Source organism: Taeniopygia guttata, chromosome 2 (genome assembly GCF_048771995.1).
Source record: "Taeniopygia guttata chromosome 2, bTaeGut7.mat, whole genome shotgun sequence".
Lineage (NCBI taxonomy): Eukaryota > Metazoa > Chordata > Aves > Passeriformes > Estrildidae > Taeniopygia > Taeniopygia guttata.
The window spans coordinates 47236688-47259601 of record NC_133026.1 but is presented as its reverse complement, the minus strand read 5'-3'; the positions used below and the strand labels follow the sequence as shown (position 1 = coordinate 47259601).

Here is a 22914-nt window from a genome sequence, read left to right as displayed (position 1 = left end):
GAAGAGAGGAAAAGGCATCATCTTTGTTCCCTTGTGCTAACTCAAGACACTTGGCTTTGATTCTGCCAAAATTTCTTTGATAAAACACATAAAAATATTAGTTTGTCAAATGGTTTTATCCACAGTCAATGCTAGAGTAAGTTCAAAGCTTTCATTTTCATTTCAATAGAACCTCAAACCTCTGCATGGGATTTCAAATAGCACTTCTTGGTCCATGCCCTGTCCAGATTTTTTATCATGGGTACAGTAAAAAGTTGTGTGCCTATTTACTTAGATTTATTCTGTGTATTATTTTATTACTTTAATAATTTTCTATATTTTTACATATTCATTTTATATGCTTTCTATATTTCACATATTTCTTGTTTATATTTATCCTTTTATGAATTTACATATACAAGTGTTTGCATATACAGGTGTAAAGTAAAATTTACACTTGGTAACAATGCTGTGGGCCCATCTGCTAAACAGCACCACATCAGTGGCAGCTGCCAATTCCAGTTTTAAAGCTAATTAGGTGAGAAAATAATTTTTGAGGAGGGATACTGAATATTTCATTAAGAAGCTCTGCAGAATGGTTGTTTTCCCTGATTTTGCTGAATGTAGTCTACCTTGCAAAGGAGAAACTATGATGAGTACAGAAAGAAAAGAGAATGTGAATGAGAAACTCAGGATGTTTTTTGGGTAGCTGGATATTCAGCATAGGGGTGACAAGATGGGTATTTGGGCTGAACAGCTTTGGAATTCATATGTCCATGCCATTGACTTGAAGAGCATTGTTGGGAAGATGGTATACATTGGATTTGGGATTTCCTGGTCTAATTAGGAACTTACTACCCTCTTAGCTCTGCCCTGTAAGGGTCATAACCCCCAGTGTAATCTGATGCAGGGGGACTGCTTCTGTTGTATGTCTCATGTTGTATGGGATGCATCAAGTTGAATCATTCCCTTTTCCCACATCAAGTCCTCTGGCATGCTAGATATCAGAGGGGGCACTCTGGTTTCCCAGTGCTAATTCTAAAGCCTTTTCCTAGGAGCCTGTCACATATACAGTTATCATCCCTCTCAGAGCATGTTCTTCCCAGAAAGAGCACACGGGGACATTACTCAGTGTGGAAAACACCCATTATTCCCACCCAAAGGTGTTTCTAAGAAACATCTTTGAAAACTGCAGCTCAGGCATGCAATTTCTCCAGTTGAAACAAGCAATCAAACAAACAAAACAACTAAAAAACCACCACTCTTTCCTATGTAGGGGAAGTCACGGGTACCTTACACAAAGAGAATGATACATCTCTAAGAAGGGGTCGAATCAACTTTATTTTGGCTTTCTGCTTATCAACAGGTCTTGGGTTTACCAAACTTTTAAGAGTTTCCGCAAGAATTGAGCTGAATGTTCATCCCTTTAACCTGAAAATCTGGACACTAAAAGTGTAATGCACTAGACATTCACTTTATAAGGTTTAGCAAAGCAGAAGAAATACTGGGTTGTTTTTTTAGGTAGTTGTTTTTTGCAAAAAGCTAATGTTGAAAACACTAGTATGTCTAGTGATGGGTATTGTGCTCCTGCTGCTCTGTCCATCTGCTTACTATTGACTTCCAAATAGCTACTAATTACAGCATTTTTTCTGTTGTATGTCTGGAATAGAAGCAACTTTCATATCTCATTTTAAAGACATTTTTATTTTGAGGTAAAAGCACTATATTTATAAATGTGATGAAAATAATCCCCTTTCTGGAAAGATGCAATTTAAAACTGTTGGATCTCTATTTTTTTTTCTGAATAAAGAGAAGAAGAAGTCCTACATTTATCCATAGTCCAGTAGATAGCTAGTTGCCCAGAAACTCAAGGGGCTCTCAGATATAATTAAAGTAACTATTTCATATTATTTATTTCCTATTAGCAGAATTCATAATTTCTTTAAATGTGGATTCAGGATGTCCTGAACACTTATCCCTTTGACTTCTGTTTTTTCATACCACTAGAAAAAAACCCAGGAGTTTGATGTATGCAATTCTTTTTAAAAACATTATCTAGCATTCCTCTAGATCCAGTGAAAAGTAGGCAGATTTCTCCAAGCTAGTATTGTCATAACTAAGACATTGGATATTGTGGGAAATAAGGTAATAGTTTTTCTAATTTCAAACCTCTATCCCTTGCAGCTTGACAGAGCAGAAATGCAATTTGTGCTTTTTAAAAAGATAGGCTGTGCTTTTCTTGAGAATTTAAGGTTTGATTATTTGTACACTTAGAATAATAAAGTTGTCTGTGGTACGTAATACTTTCACCAGGATTTGAACAGCATTGAGATCATTATTAAAAGAAACACCAAATTTTCATTCAAAGTAAGGTATACCTCAATGATTTCAGGATTTCCAGGATGGAAAGGCTTATGAGTGTTAGGTTTCCTGTGCCGTTTTGTATTCTGATTTTGAAAATCTCTTGCCACAGCAGCCCTGAACCTTCTTCTATTTAAGCACAGCTTGGCATGTGTGCATTTAGCATCAGCCGTGGCTTTGGCTGCCCCATGCTTCAAGGTAGGACACATCCAAGAGAGGAGGATGTTCACTGGAATGAGACCTAGCTAAAGCATTTGATGCCAAAATATGGCATTTGAAGCTAGGCTGGAATAATTTTCTACTGATTCTCTGCTAAAATCTGGCACGTGGGCTGAAGTAGGTTTCTCAGCCAGAATAGTCTAGAGAATGGTATTTAAACAAGGCTGTGCTCAAGAGAGTTTTATGCTAAAAGTCAACACAGTTGCACCTCTAGAGTGGGACACATTTGCATCTGAGACTAAGCAACACAGTCTGTTAGGCTGTACTTTCCAAACTACATCAGTGCAGAGTTTAAGGTTCAGCATTCTTCTGAATTTTCCATTAACTACTCATCTTCATCCTTTGGATCTGAAATATCTTCAGAAGTCTGGCCCTTAAGTGCTTTGTTGGAACAGTGTCAATGCTAAATGCATATCCAGTTTTCAAATGCAACTATAATTTTGGGCTCAATCGTTCCTATTCAAATCAATTTGCAAGTCAATTAGGTTCTGGCAAATTCATATTTAAGCCAAGTTTGCAGGGGAAAAGAAACCAAACAGTTAAGAATTACTGGGACTTTTCCAATGAAGACATTGGTTTTGGAGTGCCAATGGTAAATTATGAGAGAATTGTTCAGAAAACTATTTGTTTAAAACATACTAAATAATTCTTATCTCTTTTATACTCTAATATATGTGTTAATTATAAGAGATCATACCTGCAGGGTTTTTTTCTGTCCTAGGAGATTGTTTCTCTCACCTCTAAGGCAAACCTGTGAGGAGGAAAATATTGCAACAGGCCAAGCTATGCTGTATACCTCCACTTCTGCTCATAGCTGTGCCCTTGGATTATGTGCTTGTTTGCACACAAAACTAACAGATTTGGAGCAGGCAAATTTGAAGTTCCCCTGCAGCCCTAAAAAAAGAATGGTTTTTATTTTTATATGTATGTACACATATATACAAGGACACATATATGTATGTGAGAGAGAGAAAGAGAGAACAATCTGAAAGATAATTAAGACAGGCCCCTTTTCACCTTGTAACTAATGCAGATGTACTGTAAGTGGGTCAAATGTGCTGTTACACGCTTAAACTGGCATCTGCTGTGCATTAGACTGCTCAGAACATGGCTTCAGGATTTTCTGTCCCCCACAACCCCCCCCCCCTTTACTTGCTTTTCCTCCCTTTTCCCTGCATCTCCCTCCATCCTCTTACAGTCAAAACCCTTAGACATATACTCAACCTATATCCTCAAGTATAGCTCCCATTCACCTAAACAATAATTTTCTTGGAATTAGAACTTGGTGGGGAGCATAAGATTTAGCTGTACTCTAGCTCCTCAGTTACTTTGAGCCTCCTGGATAAAGAATTACCTACCTACTTGTTGTTTATAGCAGTGAGGTCTGAAGGAAACCCCACTATTGCTTGAAGAGAAAATGAAGCTAATAAATCATATGGATTAAACCAGCCTGTAGGTTCTCTGATTTTATGTTTTGACCTTCTTTTGGTTATTACCTTTTTCATCAGCAGTTTTCCTCTTTACGAGCACACTGGATTTATACATTTGTCTTTGCAAGCATACCCCAGACTAAGAGAAGCTGGAAATTTACTCCATGTTAAGTCCTTCTCAGGTGGCACAATTTATCAAGGCTATTTTCCTAACCTTTCATGATTTTTGGGACATTCAGGAAACAAAGTGGGAAAGAACAGGGTTTTGAATGTGCAACATGGCTTGCATCTGTAGAGAGGCTTTGACAGGGTGTCAGTTGCTGTAAAAAAGCATTAGGGACCAATATCAGCAAAACAGAGAAGGGTATAGCATGCATGTATTTGCACAGCTAGGTTATGTCAGATTATGTGTTTTTGTCCCTTGTCCCTGCCATACTCAGGCAGGGACTGACCCTGGCCTTTCTGACCCTGTTCCTTTAGTGCCATCCCCAAAATTTAGTGAGGGCCAGCCCATCCTGCTGTAGAGGGCAGGGGAGCTTTGAGAGAATGTGACATTATGCCTTTGCCATATTCTCTGGGGACATCACGCTGTCATCTCTTCCTGGGCCCAGGGCTGACACACCTTTGGGCAGGACGGATTGTGGAGCAATCAGCTGCTGCCTCGAGGGTCTGCACCTGCACTACCTGCTCACATAAAGAGGAGTTTTGGACTATTTCAGGAAAAAAGGGAACCAAGAGCTGCAATTCAGATATGTCCTCTGCTTTTCCTTCCTCCATCCCCTCATATACCTGTCTTACAAAAGCCAACTTTTTAAGCATATGCATACATAATTACCACTACTAGTGGTGGTTACAATTGCTGCTGTCTGGTTAATGCTCTGGCTAAGAAGTGTTCAAATTTGCTAAGAGGATTTTATGTCTGTGAGGGTGAAACTGGGTTGATTTTAAAATTTCTCTTTCAGAAATCATTTTCTAATCTCCCCATGGCTTTCAGTGATGAGTTTGACTGGCCCCAGTTCTCAGAGATCACTGGATTTCTCAATTCCACCATCGGGTAAGCCAACAGATAGGGTGGCCAAGTCATAGCAAGTCTCTAGGTCTCTCAGAGCACTGCAAGGAAAAAAAAAACAAAACAGTGCTTGAAAGAAAATAGGAAAATACTGTTCAGCTCTGCATCTGCTCTTTCTAAAACCAAGATCAACCCTGGATCCAGGGTTTTAAAAGATATTTAAAATATATAAGCAAGTCTTCCTGAAATTCAAGGAAGGTTTTAGAACCAGTCAAACTGTAATTTAGAAGGAGAAAAACCCCAAAGAAATAAAAGATAAACTAATTCTTCTACATAATTCAGTGGAAGCAGAGCATTGCTGAAAGTAACAAAAATCAGCCTTTTTCTATTCTTATTGTTTTTTAAGTCCTCCTTTCTTCCTCTTGTTTCCTTTTTTCTGATGAAACAGTGAAATAAAGGGTATCCCCATGGTTATTTCATAGTGTTCCCTACTGGGGGGAAATCTTTCTTCTCCCCTCCTACGTTTCTTTTTTTTTTAAAACGCATTTAGAAGGAAATAGCAAAAGGAGAATTTGAAAGAGTCTGTGACCTAATTTGCTGTGTTCGTTTGACTCATGTGGATGGGGAAGGTGGCAGGGCTAAATGGGATAAAATAAACTCCCTACGAGAAGGGAAGGAAAATAAAGTCCAAAACACAAAAAACCTTGAAATGCCTGCAGTTGTAACTGTGAAATAAAAACAAACAAACAAACAAACAAAAACCAAACCAGAAAACATTTTATTAATCATCTCTCTGTCCAGCATTAAAAGGCATTTGAATCCTGCAAGAGCTGTAGGAATACAATCATTAACTAGTGCCTGATCTGACCTAAGTTTCAAATAATTTTCATTTTTTATGTCTAGGATAGGTCAAGAATGCAGCTGAATGCCAAACCAAGCATGGGTCAAGCCTGAAGATGCTTTCTACCAGCAGAATTTAAAAGTTGGCATAATAACATTTTTTTTTCAGGAAAAATATCTGGTGCACCATATACTTGGTCTTTTTCTTTCCTTTTTGCTCCCTGTGCAAAATCCAGGCTCTCAGCCTCAGCTACATTCACACAGTATCTGCTTTAAGGCAGTTTAGTACTTGACAAGCCAACAGGAAAGATCTGTGGAGCCTTCTCTGTCAGAGCCATAGCAAAACTGACGTTTAAAAATCTGTTACAATGCCCAGTCTCTCAGTACACACCACTTGTCTGGGCTCCAAAGAATGTGAAGCTCACAAGTGATCAGAGCTTAGGCCTGCCCCTGAAGTTGCCAGTGATAAGCCTTGGTCCAGTGTTCAGTTTTTAATCTCTTCTACTCCTGAAAGAAAAACAAACAAACAAACAAACAGCTGCAGCCCAGATAGACATGACCATGTACTCATGGCTGGGAGTTTGGTCTTTTCATCACCCTCTGGGCTGTTATCCTTTTCATTTGTTTTGGTTTCTTTTTTTTTTTTTTTCCCCTTTTTTTTCTTTTTTCTCAACAGTGCAAAATAGAGGAGAGAACTTATATCAGTCAAGTGTAACCTATTTTCAGATTAATCTGTCCAAGATTTATGATGTTGGGAAATGATTGCCCTGCCAATATTTCTTCTCTTTTACTTACTGCTCCATAACAACCAATTGAAAAGTCAATTTGTTAACAACCAACAGAATTGTTTTGATAAATGATGTATAACAAAAAGGTTTTTAAGTGCCTTATCTGAAAGACTGGGATAAAAGCATTGTTCCTGGATGGAACAATGTCAGAGAAACTTTTCATCAGTTTATAGTTTCTGAGCAGGTATCTTTGCTTTATTTTAGGCCACCCTGTTCAAGATTAAAAAGATTTATGGCCACAAAAAGAGAGAGATGGTGAAATAGAAGCATATACATAACTGGGGTACTGAGTTTTTCAGAGACAAGAACATACTTCGTTTTTAATATCAGCTGTGTTTTCATCATTATCATATGACTTTAGCAGTTTGCATTTTCTCAATTTATTTCAGAGGGTGGACAGACTCTCTGTATCTACGTTTACGGAAGAGAAATCGCTGTAATCACAGAGACTTGCAGAACATTTCCCAGAATGGTATGTTAACTTCTTTAAGCTTTCATTATTATTATTTTTGACATTACTGGCACTGGTATTTGATGCTGCATTAATGAACGTCTGTCAGAAACAAAAAGAAACCCCTTCTTAGTTGTATGCACTTCTTATGGAAAAGTAAAGAGCAGCACCTACTTAACTTAGTACTCACTAAACCCAGTGGTGCTGGCATTTAATGTGCTCTCAGAACAGATTTTTAATAAGTAATCAAAGACATAAACAAAAATTAACACTGTTGGGTTAATTTTTAAATTAATTTAATTAAATTTTTTTTGTTAATTTTTAAATTAATTTATTTTGTGGGCCTGGCAGACATTATCTTTCTATTTAAAAACATATATAGATAGATATATATAGATATATATAGAGATATATAATATGAATATAAATACCCAGCAGACCTGATCTACCTAGAATTAAAGAAAGAGTTATGCATGCTATCCCAGTGTGAAGAAGAGGAAGACAAATACAAGAAATAAGAAGTGAGTAGAGAAGCTGCTAAGCAGGGAAGAGCAGTGGGTTTGAGAGCAAAGCCATGTCCCTCCTGCATCTCTCCTGAGGCTAATGCTGCTTAACATTTGGAGTGGTGACCTTAGAGCAAAGACCAAGGTACATGCTTGATGGCTTCAGTGAATGATGCTAAATTGCAAAGCATTAACCCTCCTGGAGTGGAGCACATTGTTACACAGGAATAATTTAGATGAGCTTGGAAACAGCAGTGCCAGGAATTGCCTCAAATACATGCTGCAAAATTGCACAAAACATGCGTGACAGAAGTAGTGATGAGACCTCTGTAAACCAGTGGCCCATCAGCCAAAGGTGGTGGAGGGGAAGGGCCACTGGGGTGCAAAGAGAAATTCCAAGATACCATCAAAAGTGCAAGGTAGAAGAGGAAAGAGAGTAAGCAGGTTGCAAGATGCATCATGCATGGCATTTTGTCTAGAGACAGGGAGACAGTCCTTCCTCATTGTCATGGCTTGACACTGGCACAATGCTAGTGTCCCTCATGAAAATGTAATTTTTCAACTGAATGCTGTGAAATGCGATTGAGAACAGAGCAAAGCAGGCCTAAGCTTAATAATAAGGAAAAAAACTTTATTAAACTATTACTACTATGTTACTATAAAAGGGGGGGGGGGGGGGAAGAAGAAAGAAACACACACAATTTAAAATGAAAACTTTCCAAAGCATTTTTCTTCATACTACTCAACTCCAACAAACTATAGTGAGAGACAATTTGGACTCCAATTAGGTTTCCACTTTTCAGATAATCAACACCCAGTCCATCTGCAGGGAGAGAGGAGTTTCTTTCGTGCCACAGACCCCCAAGAAACACAGCTGCTACACTCTGTGCTTTCATGTCACCGCATGGCACCGCCCGGAGAAAAAGTTTGCCAGTGGTGACTTTCTCCTTTTCATGCACGGTGCTCTCACTACCAATGCATGGATGGACAGACTGCTTTTAGGATTTTTTCCTTTTAAGGATGCCCTGCCAAGAGGGGAAAAAACAACAGTTCAGTTTTTCATTTTTGGGACCAACAGTCCCCCCCATTTTCCCCTGGGGCCGAGGATCCACGAACAGAGCTCTTCTTCTTTTTTTCTTCTCTGAAGACAGGGGGCACTACCACAAACTTCTTTAACTTTTCACTGTTCGCTCTACTTCTGTCTTTTCCCAGCTGAAGCAGGTCTCTTGGCTCACCAGCATCCTCCTAAAATACAGTCTCTTTTGGAGGAGAAGATCAGTTCAATTTGTGGCTACTAAGAAAAAGTTCAGCTAAACAGCCACTCTATCATCTTTTCTTACTTAGAATTTCTCTTTCTAACATCTCAGGTCCCAGGCTGTCTTTCTTCCTCTCTTTTCAAACTAAGGAAGAAAAAAATTTCACAAAGCTTTCATTTCTCAAGAAGGGTTAAAAGTCTCGACTTCCAGAGATGGCTCGCTGCCCAGGCTCCAGCTCCCACAGCCCGGCTGGGCACCTTGCGGCCCCCCCGCTCTTCTCCTTCCCCGCGGCGAACTGCTGATAAAAACTACCGCCGTCTTTTTTTCTCTTTTGGGAGAGAGAGAGACTCTGGGGGAACGGAGACATTTCAGATTTTGTCCACCCTTCCATCTGCAGAGGGCCAACTCGGGTTCCAGCCCCTCCACCCTTGGGCCTACCTCCGAAGGCCACATGGCTCTCCCCTCCCCCACCCAGCTCATGGCTGGGCAGGGGAAAGTCCTGCACTGACCGCTGACCGGAACCCAAAGAGAGCGAGTTCTCCTGGGAATTATACTTTTAACTCCTCTGTGTTCTCAGAAGCGTGTTCACCTTCAATTGGTCAATGTCTAAATTGACTTCTTCTTTCCGGAAAATTTTTTTTTTCCGTGTCAAACCACGACACTCATACAAATCCTGGTAAGACCTCAGAGTTTGGTCCTGTTTATCTTAGGAGGACTGACCTTGATGCAGATACAGGGAAAAGTTTTGGGGAGGATTAGAGCAATGGAGACTTCTGAAGGGATGATATAACACATTGACATTTGAGCAAAGCATTAATTAAAAGGTTTTGAATTCCTTTGAGGCATAAACACCAGAGGGGGAAGAATGATTTAAACTGAAGGATAGCTCTGGTACGAGAACATGGGTTTTCATAAAAAAAAAAAAAAAAAAAAAAAAAAGAAACTTACTATTAAGAAGTGAAAACCTTAAACCAGAGGAATGAAGGCAAACAAGAAATCCTGAGTTGTCAGAGGGGTTGTATGAAGGGGTAACAGTAATCTTCCTTATAAATTGAAGTTTATGATGTTAGCTTTTGTGTCTTGGATTAGCTGATGTCCCTAACAGCAGGCTTGAAAGACACTTGATTATGCTGTGATTATGCTTTTTTGTTTCTATTGTATTTAATTAATTTTCATGCTTCAGAAAACTGGCTGCAGAAGCTTGGGAAAATTTATTTTCCTCGGGTATATAATTTGGCTATATGGGATGTTCTTCCTTTCCAGCAGATGATTCATGCTGGCTACAAATGAGGAGCCCTGCTGTCTCTAGAACTACTCAGAAACTTATTAAATGGTAGGAATTTCCTGAAAAAAATGGGATCAGAAAGGATCTGCCCCAGCCCTCCACCTCCAACAAACAGATACGTATAAATAAGGCAGGTACCAAGAGGACACTGCTGGAGTCTTTTTGGTGGTGCTCAGCAACAGGATGAGGAGCAATGACCATGAGATAAAATCCAAGAAGTTTCATCTCAACACTAGGAGGAATATCTTTACACTTAGGGTGGCAGAGCACTGAACAGCTGCCCAGGGAGGGTGTGGAGTCTCCCGTCTCCCTCTCTGGCAACATATCAAACCCACCTGGATTTGTTCCTGTGTCACTTGCTCGAAGTGACCCTGCCTTGGCAGGGGAGCTGGACCAGATGTTCTGTCCAGAAGTTGTTTTCAATCCTAAAAGTTCTGTGATTCTGTGAGTCTATGATCTTAACAGGCAGAAGAGGTTGCACAGACAGGTATCATGGTGCAGGGATCACTTCCAGGCCCAGGTGGGCATTTTCACCTTCATTCTGGTGCCAGCACCAATGACACTGGCAATGGCTCTCATATGCCTTGCTCCTCCCTGTGGTACCCATGGTGTTCCTGAGCCTTTGAGTCTTCTGTGAAAGTGTTTCACAGTGTCTTTGGTGTCATCAGGCAGGTGCTTTCTGACTTTCTTGCCTGTAAGTTGCAGGTCACTAGAGTCGGTGGCTCCCATCATTGCAGTGCCCCAGGTGGGCTTTCTGGTGAGAGAGAATTTTAAAAAAGACCAAACTAGATGGTCAAGGATGACTAGACCAATGGTTCTTCTCATTTATATCCAAATCGCCTCAGTACCTGATACCCTAATTATCTTGTTCTACTCTTTTTACATTAATGGGAGTAGAATTTCATGTGCTTCCTTTTCCCAATTCCCTTGTAGATTTTTTTATAATCTCTCACTGTGTTCATAATTCGTTTTTCTCTCCACATATCCTCTTTCCACTACAGACACCTGCAGGATATAAAAAGAGGTGAGCCTGTGTCAAGGCAAAAGACTGCAGAAAATTAAGAAATGAATTTAAAAAGGAAAAAATTACTAGTAATAGAAGACTCTCAGGATATCTTCTCTAAATCATTGCAATGACACTACATTGTAAAGGTTCGCTTTTATTGCTTCATTTGTTGTAATAGTTTCCCAGAATGGGAGGATTTAAAAAGATACCCTCAGGGTCAATAAAGCAAATAGCTGAACAGCCTGACCTAACCCCACCCAGGAAAACTAAACCTTTCTCTGAAAATGATGCTTCACAGCCCCACATGTGTGCAAGGAAAGGATGCTGATGTGGTGGAGGAGATGTGCAGCCAAAAGCAGGGATGGCAAGCCAAGCCAGGCACCAAGAGCAATGTTCCTGTCCAGCTCCCCTTCAAAAGTACCAGCACTGTGTCGAACTCAGCACAAAAGGGCATTCCCCCACTGCTCTTCTCAGGACATGCATTTTTCACTGTGGGGCTTCCCCAGCCTTCTCTTTCTTAAAAACTCCCATTATCCTCTGGAGGTGGTCGACCCTTCCCTCACAACTGGAAGCAAACCCAACCTTGATTTCTCAACCAATACTTAAAAAAACCCATCACCAGTCTGAGAATATTTGGAAAGAAACAGAGAGAGAGGCAGGAAAAATCCAGGAGTAGATTCCGGGACATTGAATGTGAGGGTAACTGCTCTGTTTCATCTCCTTTTCTCTCTCAAGTGTTTTCATCACAAATTGCATCCTGTATATCACAAAAGCTTCCTTGAAGACTCAATTTACCCATAAAAACTCTTTGCTAAGATACCCGTTCATTTTCTTGATGTTTTGATTTATAACTGTGCTAACGCTTTCCACAGAGCTGCTTATAACTACCTATGCTTGTGGAGGTAATACATACCCAAGAACAGCTTATTGCTTTTTTGTAAATACATTTTAATTTCTAGAAGTCCCACTAGTTTATTTGTGCTGAAACCACAGCTGCAGTCCAGGGTGCCTTGTGACAGAATGGCTTAAACAGAGGGTGTTCAGCTCTAGCTGAAAGAAGGGCTATTAAACAGAAAAAAAACCCAAAAACAAAAACAAAACCAAAAACAAACAACTTTTGATAATTATGTTCCAAGCCATAGTTTCTGTGGTTTTTGTGGGGCTCTTACCCTGCTGGAAAGAGCTTCTCAATAGAAAGGCTGGATTTTTGAATGGATCAGCAACCCCCAGGAGAGAAGCAGCAGATTGATACATTCATTTTCAGCTTGGAAGAACTGGATTATTCAAAACATAAAGGATTCCTTGATATATGCGGTTGGTATCACTGTGAGTGATAACAACAAAGGACAACAAAGGCATCACTATTAAAATGCAAAGTGCATTATTGCTACCTTAGGGATTTATATCTTAGATCTCTTCCCCCATACCAATCCAGCAGGGATTTAATGATGTTCTGTCCACAAGTTTCCCCTCAAGAGCTGCAGGGAGGGCAGGATTTACTCCTCAAAGAAAGCTTCAGAAGCACAATGCAGAAAGGAGGAGAGACCAGGGAAGCATTCAGCTGAGAATAGGAGGTGGATAATAAAAGAGGAGAAGGAATGAAAAAAGAGGAGAGAGTGAAAATACTGAAAAATAAGAGCAAGTACTACCTGTAGGATCTGCTTCTCTGAAGTTTATGTTTCTGTACCTTGTTATGAGGTGAGCTTCCTGCAATCACAGACTTAGTCTCATCGTGACCAAAGCATAAAGTCTTTTTTGGCTCCTTGTTTGCTATCCCTCTTGTACTGCAGGTGATGGAGTTTGATTTGTATGCTGGAGATGGTCGGGATGAATATGCATAGTCTTTAAAGACCTGTTAATAAGTTTAATGCACAAAAGCTTTACTAAATGGGAATACTTTTCTCATTCAAAAGGTAAATGCAGATGCTCACAGATGTTTAGGTGTAGCCTGCTCCTTTCCTCAAGGAGGAAAGATTTTCATCCAGCACTTTGGGTGAAATGCTATTGAAATGCAGAGCCTCTTGGGAGGAGTGCAGCTGGCCTAATACTACTTTTTCTAAGTCTGACACTCATGGGGAGAGCCGTGCAGGAACCCAAACACTGATGTCTACAGCTATTGGTGGTAGTGCTTTATGGTATCTTTCCCACCTCCAGCTGTCTCTCCAGAAGTGCACAATCTCTCATGCATCTTATGGTGTATCTGCCAGCCCTGCTGCAGGTGTCTTGGATACTCTGGGATGTCAAAAATGGCACTTGGTGCCTATGTTTAGGACCTGAATCAGTCCAAATGTGGTATAGCTGTGAGACACTTACTCTCTCAGAAGAGTGAGAACAGTTCCCTTTGCAATTTATAGGGAAAGTTAAAATAGATCAACCGTTGACAAGTCAGGTTGGCTGGTTTACAGGCGACTACTATGTTCAACAGATGGGAAGAAGCTGCCAGATTTGGATTAAAAGCCAGATCCAAATAACCCTGCACTTGAAAGTATTTTATTTTCTACAGGCTGAAGTGTGCAACAGATAAGAAAGCAGCAGGTCCCTGGATATAGCTTTACTTCTTGGTGCCAACACCTAAAAAGGTTACAGAGATGAATTGTTGCTCCATTTTTACTTTTAGTGCTTCTACATTCTTGGAAATATGTGATGTAGTTTGTTTTTGCATTCAGGGTTTTTTTGTCTCTGTAACAATATTGTACTATTTCTCTTGTTCCCCCCATGTGTGATCAGGTGGTTCTTCAGGAAATCTCCTCTCTTTAATAAAAAGGTGAGTGGTTAATGGGATTCAAGAGCTAACTCGAGGTACAGGAGCACTGATGAAGTTCTACCTCTTTGACAGAAACAAGCAAAGCACTGTTAGGATTATATTATCCAGGAATGTTCTAAAAAGCACCACTTCCCTTGACCAGTGTGCTCTGAAGTGCTGGCTCTTTCTTCTCTAGTATAAACATTAATAAACAGAAGAAAAACTGGGTTTAAGTGTGGATATCATAATCTCCAGGGATTCAACTTGTTTCTGTTAAGCCAGTGGAGAATTTCCAGTGATTTTAGGGGAGAGACTAAGCCTTTCCATAAATCTGTGTTGGGTCACCTTAACTGTGTGTAGCAATGTAGACAGACATGGACAGGCCCACTGTTATTTCCATACGGATATAACTGAGTAGCTACTGAGTAGTGAGAGGCTGCAGCTCTCCTTTTCAGATGAATTTGGGTGGGTTGTGGGTCATCTGGGTTTGATTTAGTTTGCTTGACACTGATATAGTTTGTGTCCTAAAGGATTTCTTTTTCTCTCCTCCAGAAAAAGAAATAATGAATTCTTGCCCTTTAGCACTGAGATTCAAACCACATCCTGATTTGATCTTGAGTTCAATTCTACACATAGATTTAGTTGTCAGCCAAACCTAGTCTTCCTCTCCCACCTCTGATTAAAAAATTCCCATCTTGATTCATGTCTTTGCCCCAAAGTGAAAGTATTTGATTTGGCTTCTGAGTTACACAAAGAAAATGGAAAGCCAGCAGGAAAAATAATGAAAAAGACAAGTCCATGAGAAGCAAAAGGAAGAAGTGAAAATAACTTCATTTAAGTCACTTTACTAAAATATAAAACCAGAGTTAAAAAAAAATAACCACTAAGAAAACCTCTCACAAACATAGGAGCACAGTCATTTAGGTATTGGCCATATCCAAGCAGGATACTTCCAAATGTGATCTCATACAAGCATGGTGTGTGATTCAGACACTGAGAGTGTATTTCCCTGTTAACATAGTTCCATATTTATCTTTTAGTTTGGCCAGAAACCAGCTGTTGGACAATCCAGCCATAGTTATCTATGCTACAATTGGGAATGATGTCTGCAATGGGTAAGGTCTAAACTAAATGAGCATTTATAGTAGCGTAAATTTGACTTCTTTAGAGTACTGACTGCCTGGACATTTGTGTCTCACTGCTTTGTGCTTCTCCATGATGGCATTTTTCTTTGCTATTGGTCCTTCTTTGTTAATTTTCTGCTAAAAATACTTGTTGTTTCTTTACCTGTATTTGTCATAGGCACCTACCAGTCCTCATTTAGAGCTTGCATTTCTTTCTTTCTTTTATAAGCCAGTCATAAAATGACTAATGGCATGTCTGAAGTAATTATTTCTAACTTAGCAGAGGAAATGAATAATAACAATGGGGGGTGGGGGAGGAAGTGTTTAAAAGCATGTATATCCATCTTACCTATTGTGCCACCTCCTCTCAGGAGGGAGAGCATGACTGGTTCATCATTTCTGAGGGATGACAACATAATCCCCTATCCAGGTCCGTTTTCACCCTGCCTCTGTTGCTTACACTCTTTGCTGTGTTCTCCTGATGAGGTGTTTTATCTTTCTGGCTTTATTCACACACTATAAGCTCTGCAGGAGGTTGATCTAAAGCTTTCAAAACTAATAGTTCTGGTACTACCCATCAGCAATGCTCACAGGGACACCAAGAGGTCACTAGCTGGATTCTTCCCTTCCTCCTGGAAGGCAGAAACCCCTTGCAACCAGGCCAGTGCACAGCACATCCATACTGCAGTTTTGGTTTTGCAGGAGGTCTGAGTGCTGTTGCTAGTGCAACATTATTTTCACCGTGGTCAATCTTCAGCTTTTCTTGTGTGTGGAAGAAATCGATCTTACTTACACTTTCAAAACACTCGCTTTAATAAATGCTGCACACTCAGTGAAGTTTTCTGCCAAAGGTTTTGAAAATTCTCACCTGCAGATTGTATAATGAAGTGGGAGCTGTATGCAGATGTAGCCATTAAAATGGCTGAGGTTTGGTGTCCTAAAACTGCTTAACAGGCAGTTCATGGGTTGAAACTTTGTTTGCAAGGTGTTGTCCTCCAGATGAGGATGTCCAAAGCCAGGCAGGTTTTTCCTCAGCACTGCAGAAACTGGGAGCCCTCAGCTGTGGCAGAAGTGGGGCCACAGGGGCACCTTTTGGGTCATTTCCTGGCATGACCCTCACCCTAGCCACATGCAGACAGCACACAGAAATCGCCTCCCATGACACCTTCACCTTCTGGTGCTCATGCTGTCTCTGCACCCCTGCCCAGAACTGCTAAATCTGCCCTCAGACCCTGCTCCTGTTAGGGGAAAGATGCACAAATCCTCAAAAGCAATGCTACCATGTTCTGACTGAGAGGGGAAAGCAGTCACAGGATTCCTGGTACTTACTGACAAGACTGTCCTGGGGATCTGTTTACTGGGAAGCCTATGGAGATATCATTGCATCCATTGCCAGAATGATAAAGGCCCTACTTCCCCCTCCACAAAAAGTAAATATTCCACCCTTGCTGAAGTCCATGGCTCCTGCCATGGAGACTTTCAAGGTATCTTCTCACAGGCTTGGCCCAGGCTCTGTTATGCACATATTTCAATTCTGCTGTGTCACTGCCTTTGCTAAAAGCACCTCTTTTTCCTTTTTTTTATTCCTCATTCTGCAGGCTATTCTTTTTGCTTACCTGGTCTCTAACACTGCTTTCTACTCATCTGAAGTAAAAAGAAATTTTTCAGCAATTTAAACCATTTTGACCTTGCCTCACCCATTTGTATACTCAAAAACTTTCCAGAGCAGTTTTTAATGCTTGCTTGAAACTCTGATGTCTTTTTATCCCAGCATTCACTATCTGGCAGAGACACTTTTGTCTGCTCAAATTCTCTCTGCTGTTTTTCTGTTTTCTTCCACAACATTCACAGCATCAAAAGAGGTATCAGGCTGTAGTGATCCCTGTGACTCCTGCAAGGAAAGATGCCACAGCTCCTGTAGCATCGTGCTGTTTCCATTGAGGGGGATGGACAGCAGAGAGAGATTATTTTCAGTGTCCAGTTACTGTGTAGCTGCCCTGGCTCTGATGTACCTGCAGAGGTTACAGAGGATGCAGAGCATCCGATGGGCTTGACTTCAAACCTAGGGCTTGGCAAATAAAAACCTCTTCAAGGGCAGCTCTAAACTGCAGTAATACAGCCTTCCTGGCCTTATCCTGTATTTTGGCTTCAAAAGAGGGCAGTGTGATGAACATAGTGGAGACATAGCACTTCCCAAAGCACTGTTAAAATGCAGGTATTTCATCCTATGTGAAGAGCAGGGCAATGAGTAATGTGGATGTTTGTAGAGGGAAAGGATAATGAAATTGGCAGCCTGTGTTACATATTCCCCATAGTCTCCACACTGTAGTGTCCAAACAGGGGGGTTAGAAAAATAAAGACAGATGGCAATGGTATCTCTCAGCCCACTGAGGTGTAAATATGGGATACAGAGACCTAGAACAAAAAAAAAAAAAAAAAACCACACCAAAAAAAAAAAAAAAAAACCAAAAAAACAGACAAGAAAATAATGAGCACCAGAAGTCTCAAATGCTGTACAGTTAATGCAAATATTAGTTGCACATCAGGTATGACACCATTTCTCCAGCCTCTCCTTCCCACATCTGCACTTATGGCATCTGCAACAAACAGCAAGGTGGCAGCAGCAAAGCAGGGTGAGCAGCAACCCACCATGAAAGCACCTTGTACAAAGTGACACCAGTGCCAGCAGGAGCATAGTGCCCCTTTATTGTACAGCTATCAGCACCAAAGAGCTGCTGCACCCCTTCTGCCCTAAAAATAGTGTGTGAGCAGGCAGCACCTCTAGCCCTCATCCCCTGGGCATACCAGCCTATGCAGCAAGCCCAAGGGAATGAGGTGAGGGTATCACAACAGGACCTGGTGCTCACCCAGGCACCTTGGAGTCATTATGGCAGAGCCAAAATTGAACATGCCTACAAGGTTCCTTTCTTCTCATTTGGATTTAATTTCATAGCCTGGCACAGAAAAGAAATGTGAAGACATATTTGCATGACTTCAACACTGTATGACAAGAGAAAGTGGAATTATGAATGTCATATTAATTTTGGCTTGTGCTGACATGTTTACTTCTGGTAGAGGCCTTACATCAGACCAGTATTTTGAAATCAAGTGCTGCAACACCTGTAGGCGAAATGAAGTAATTTCAGAGCAAATCCACAGTCTTATCTCAAAAGTAGCTTGATTTGGTGGCTGTCACAAGGATAAACCTGAATCCTAATGCTGTTTTTCAGTTCTCCCTGCTAGAAAGTCTCAAACACTTCAGCAGCACATACTGCATTAAGATAAATTTCTGGGCCCAGGAAACTCACACAATTATTATTTTGCTGCAAAAAGCAGCTTACTGAAGAACCCCAAATCTTTCTAAGGGAACATGGTTCTCCCACACAGGATTCAGCATCCACTCCCCTCCTCTGAATCTAAATATTTTGAATGCCTCAAGACAAAACAACAGTGATTTGGAAAGCTCCTGCTTCTGTGGTGTTCACTGACAAGAAATTTGACCCAGTTCAACTTGCTCAGCACTGCAAGCATCAAGTTTGCCATTCTCTTACCCCTGGGAAGCCAAGAAAGAGATGAAAGGACTATCCTAAGGAAAGGACCTGGATGGAGCCTTCTGGCTGCTAAGGTGATTGCTTTTCTACAAGCAAAGAGCACAAGTAAGAGGACAAAATGTGGCAACCACTAAAACAATTAGGGCAGTCATTAGTGCAACCTTCTTGCTGGGAAGGGCATTCCCTGTCTTTCTTCTTGACCTTTCTTTCTGAACACCTTGTTCAGCTGAGCCACACCACCAAGATGGAATGAAAACTGTCACAAGACCCTGCTTCCCAAGGTGGATGGATCCTCTCTTGATGGGATGGGACAGCCTTCTGAGGGCTGTGTTCCCCCTTGCTGTCAGCCCCTGTTATGGACACGTGCACCATGAGAGCACAGCAGTAGCTCTCAGGTGGGAGAGTGCGTGAACGCTTTTTCTGTAATAAAGTGGTTGCTATAATAACATAACTAGAGCAGTGTTCTCCAGGCAGCCTGGGGTAGTTTTGCTTGCTTGTTTTTCTTATATAAATTGAAATGTATTTCAACTTTAGGATTTAATTTCCCCTCACACTCCTGCAGCATTTACAGCTAAATACAAGAGGGGAAGGATAAGCCTGAGCTGGGGAATCTGGGTTGAAGAGGTTCATGCCTGACAATGAGTAACAAAATATAGACATTCAGTCCATGTGGAACACTGACACAGTTCCTGTACCCCAATGGACTATTTTAATCTTAGGTATCACCTCTCTTCAGGCTCACACATTTGTCCAGACCCCTCTCCTGCCCTCCTGGAGAGCTGTAGTAAGAGGTGTAAGAAATGTGAGAGAAGAAGCTACCTTAGATATTCCTACCTTGCATAATCAAAGAGAATGCTGAAGGTAAGGTAACAGGAGCCTATGGGGAAAGAATTCCTACATTCACCCAGTTGTGATGAGGGATTGGTTTTGCATTACTTCTTTGCTTGCTTTCTCTCTTCTTCTACTTCTTCCTCACTTAATGAACAATAACTGCTTTGGTTTGGTTTTTGACTTTGACCCCCAAGTTTTCTTGCTGTTACTCTCTCTTCCTCCCCCATCTCACTGGGGAGGAAGTAGAGGAAGGAAAGCAGGTGAGCAGCTGTGTGACAGCTTAGCTGTCCACTGGGGGTTAACCCAGAACAGGAGTCCACTCTATAAGAAAGGGATTAATTTGTCTGTTTTTAGCAGAGAGACGGGGTACACTGAGGGAGGGAGGTTTTTGTATCATGTCTGATTTTGGCCATGACAAGTGAGAGACATCACAGCACTTTTCTAATGTTTTATTCAGCTGACTTAATGTGGAAGAGCAGCAAACAGAGAAAATGACACTCTTTCAGGTGCCCTTTTGGGGACACAGTATTCCTGACACAATGTCCTATTGGCATATTCCTGACACAATGTCCTATTGGCATCTTGTTCTTTAGGGAACGTGACACGCTGGCCCACATGACCACACCCAAAGAAATGCTCTCCAATGTGGTGCAAGCTCTGCAATATCTGGACTCCCGTCTTCCAAATGGCAGCCATGTGATTTTAACAGGCTTGGTAGATGGTCGCTTCCTCTGGGATAACCTGCATGACAGATACCATCCTCTAGGTAAATTTGAGGTGTTGTGGGGTTCCTTCTGGTTATCTGCCCATTCATGTTGGCTTCTCTCCCTAAAAAATCTCTGAATCCATTGATGACTTCAAGCAAACCTGACTGAGCAGACATTGTCTGTTCTGCAGAAGCAGAAATGACAGTTCTTACCATTCCCAGTGCAGGACAGGTTAGACCCCTATTCTGCCTGGTTCCCTCACAACCATACTCACCCAGCTCCAAACCAGGCTGAACACATGTTGTGGTGGTATAAACAAGCTGTTCTACCTCAGTCTTGGCCCAAAATTGTGGCCAGACTGCCTGCACTTCAGCCTGAATTTTGTTACAGGTGGAGATGGGCATTTGGTTTACACTCACTGGTGTGTGGACCAAGGCAGAAGATTAAGTCAGAGGGTTGCAAAAGACTTTTTTTATATTAGAGAAATAAATTTTCTGCCAGTGCTGGATGCCTGGCACCTCCTACACTAGCTATATGTGATGATTGAAACCTCATACTGTGTGCAGGCATGTTTTGGGACATTCCCTCAGAGCATAAAGTGCTTTGGGGCATTTTTTTTCAGAGATTTGGAAGCTGCCTTTGGGATCCTGTCATCTCAGGGTGTGAATGGCACAGTACCTCTGACCATTAACAGACCACTCACTCCTTGGCTTTCTAGACCAAAAGCATGTACTTACTTGTATAGGAGTAAAAGAATCTTTTTGGCATCTGACAAGCAGGAAGTTGTTGTCATAATAGTTCTCACCAGCAAAGAGAGAGAGAAGCTAAATCACATAATTAAAATGGTAGCTTTCAACTTCAGATGATTTTGGCAACCACTGGGTAACACAGCTTACAGCTGTGTTGTGGTTTCCCCAAGATCCCCTAGTAATTACCAATGGGCTCACACCTTTCCCATTTCTATTCCTATATTTTTCTCTCATAACCACTATACTAGTACCAATTAAAAAAATTAAGGAAAAAAAGAGAGAAATCTTACTCCTTTCAAGGCAGGGGAAACCTGTCATAATTAATTTTTTGTCACATAAACACATTTCTTCCCTTGAGTGCATGTTTATCACAGCAACAGTTCCTCTGACTAGGTATCTAGTTATCACAGACAACACGTAGCCAAATCAGGAGTGATTAACTACAGGACCAGTTGGAAAATTTTCAGAGGGGCTGATTTGCCTTGGAGGGACCCAATTAATCCTAAGCAACATGTTTTGCAGCAAGGGATCCCTTCTGGCACATCCTCCAACAGACTGTGAGCAGTTTTCCCCATTTGGCTGCAAGTCAGCCGTGACCAGACATCAGTCTGTCTTTCTGCCAAATCCCTGGTCCCCACAACAGCCCATCCCAAGGCCTGATGCTTCGAGGTACAGGATTCTGGAACATCCAAATAGCCAGAAGTGTTCCTAGATCTTTGAACTCCCCACCTTTTTCTACCTGGGCAGCTGTGTGAAAGGCAGGAAACGCATCTATATTAGAGAACCACTGCAAGGCAACCTGAGAAGCCCATTTCACTTGGGAGAGACTATACTTTGCAGCTCCTAAAAACAACAATAAGAAAATCCTATTTCAGTACTGCAAAAGTATCAAAGCCTGATGGGATGATCAGTGTACTACAAACAATAAAACAACTAATACAAAAAAATGTGGTCATTTAATTCCCATCTTAGTTGTAGTTACCAAAGAAGCAAAAAGATTGAGAAAATGGATAATTTTCTCAGTAAGCCAGGCTATTGCATAGCACAGTGAATTTTACAGAATGTTAGCTGGGTGCTTGACTTGGTACTCGAATTTCCTCACCCACACAGGCATAACCACTTCCCTCTATGACAGTGAAGTTGTTTCTCCCTTTTAAGGCCAACCTCTGCAAAGTAAATGCGAAACTCAGAGTGTATACAGGCACCCTTCAGCTTTGCAAACCCTGCATTTCTTTGGTGGGTGAGAGACAGGTTAATGGGAAAATATCAGTCATGCACTTTGGAGGTTGGCATAGGCTGTGATGACTAACCCTACATGTGAGACAAATCACCTATGAAAGGCAGGAGAGGGATGTGGGAAAAGCAGGTGTGGGGCTCTGCACACTGAGGGGACATGGCCACCTTAGCAGGAAGGATGCCTTGATGCTGCCACCTCTGTTGCACTCCAGCTCTATGTACTCTATGTTCTGTATCGTTGGTATGAATATATAAGTGGTGGGAGAGTACCCTGGTGGGTTGCGGGTGTGATGAGGCTCTTGGGGTGCCTCTTCCCACCCAGGGGTGTAAGGCACAGGAATGCACAGACGTGCAGAATGAAGTTACATTTGGCTGTTGGACACACGATATTTCGCTCTCTGTGCTTTGCAGGACAACTGAACAAGGATGTCACGTACAGTCAACTCTACTCTTTCCTCGACTGCCTCCAGGTAAGGTCTGCTGATGTACCTCAGGAGCCCCCCCTTTCATCTTGGTCTGCTGCTAAAGCCCCTCTCCTCATGCCTGCCCAGGTGAGCCCCTGCAGTGGCTGGCTGACCCCCAATGAGACCCTCAGGAATCTGACCTCAGAGGTAAGTCTCAGTGGGGCTGCAATGGGATCACCCCAGTGCTCAGACACTGCCCCGTGTCTGTGGAGAGAAGCCCAATTGCCTCAGAGGCAAGATGTCAGAACGTTTTCTTTCTTCCAAAGGCAAGGAGAAGTTGTGGAAAGATTCACACTTATTCTTTCCAATGCCTCTCAGGCTCTGGGAGGTAGCATGCCCAAGGGATTTGTAAAGGTATTGCTGTTACAACCTCTCAACTACC

General features: G+C 41.6%; 1 protein-coding gene across 4 annotated transcripts in view; it reads left to right on the top strand.

The window, feature by feature from the left end:
- Positions 1–22914, top strand: part of AOAH (acyloxyacyl hydrolase) — a 94590-nt gene that overhangs the window by 59347 nt on the left and 12329 nt on the right. For all 4 annotated transcript variants that reach the window (XM_002197258.7, XM_072925849.1, XM_072925848.1 and 1 more), the window contains exons 13-19: positions 4952–5043; positions 7016–7098; positions 13855–13891; positions 14911–14985; positions 19970–20142; positions 22480–22538; positions 22620–22679. In XM_002197258.7, the coding sequence (XP_002197294.4) occupies positions 4952–5043; positions 7016–7098; positions 13855–13891; positions 14911–14985; positions 19970–20142; positions 22480–22538; positions 22620–22679 (579 nt within the window). The remainder of the gene's footprint in view (positions 1–4951; positions 5044–7015; positions 7099–13854; positions 13892–14910; positions 14986–19969; positions 20143–22479; positions 22539–22619; positions 22680–22914) is intronic.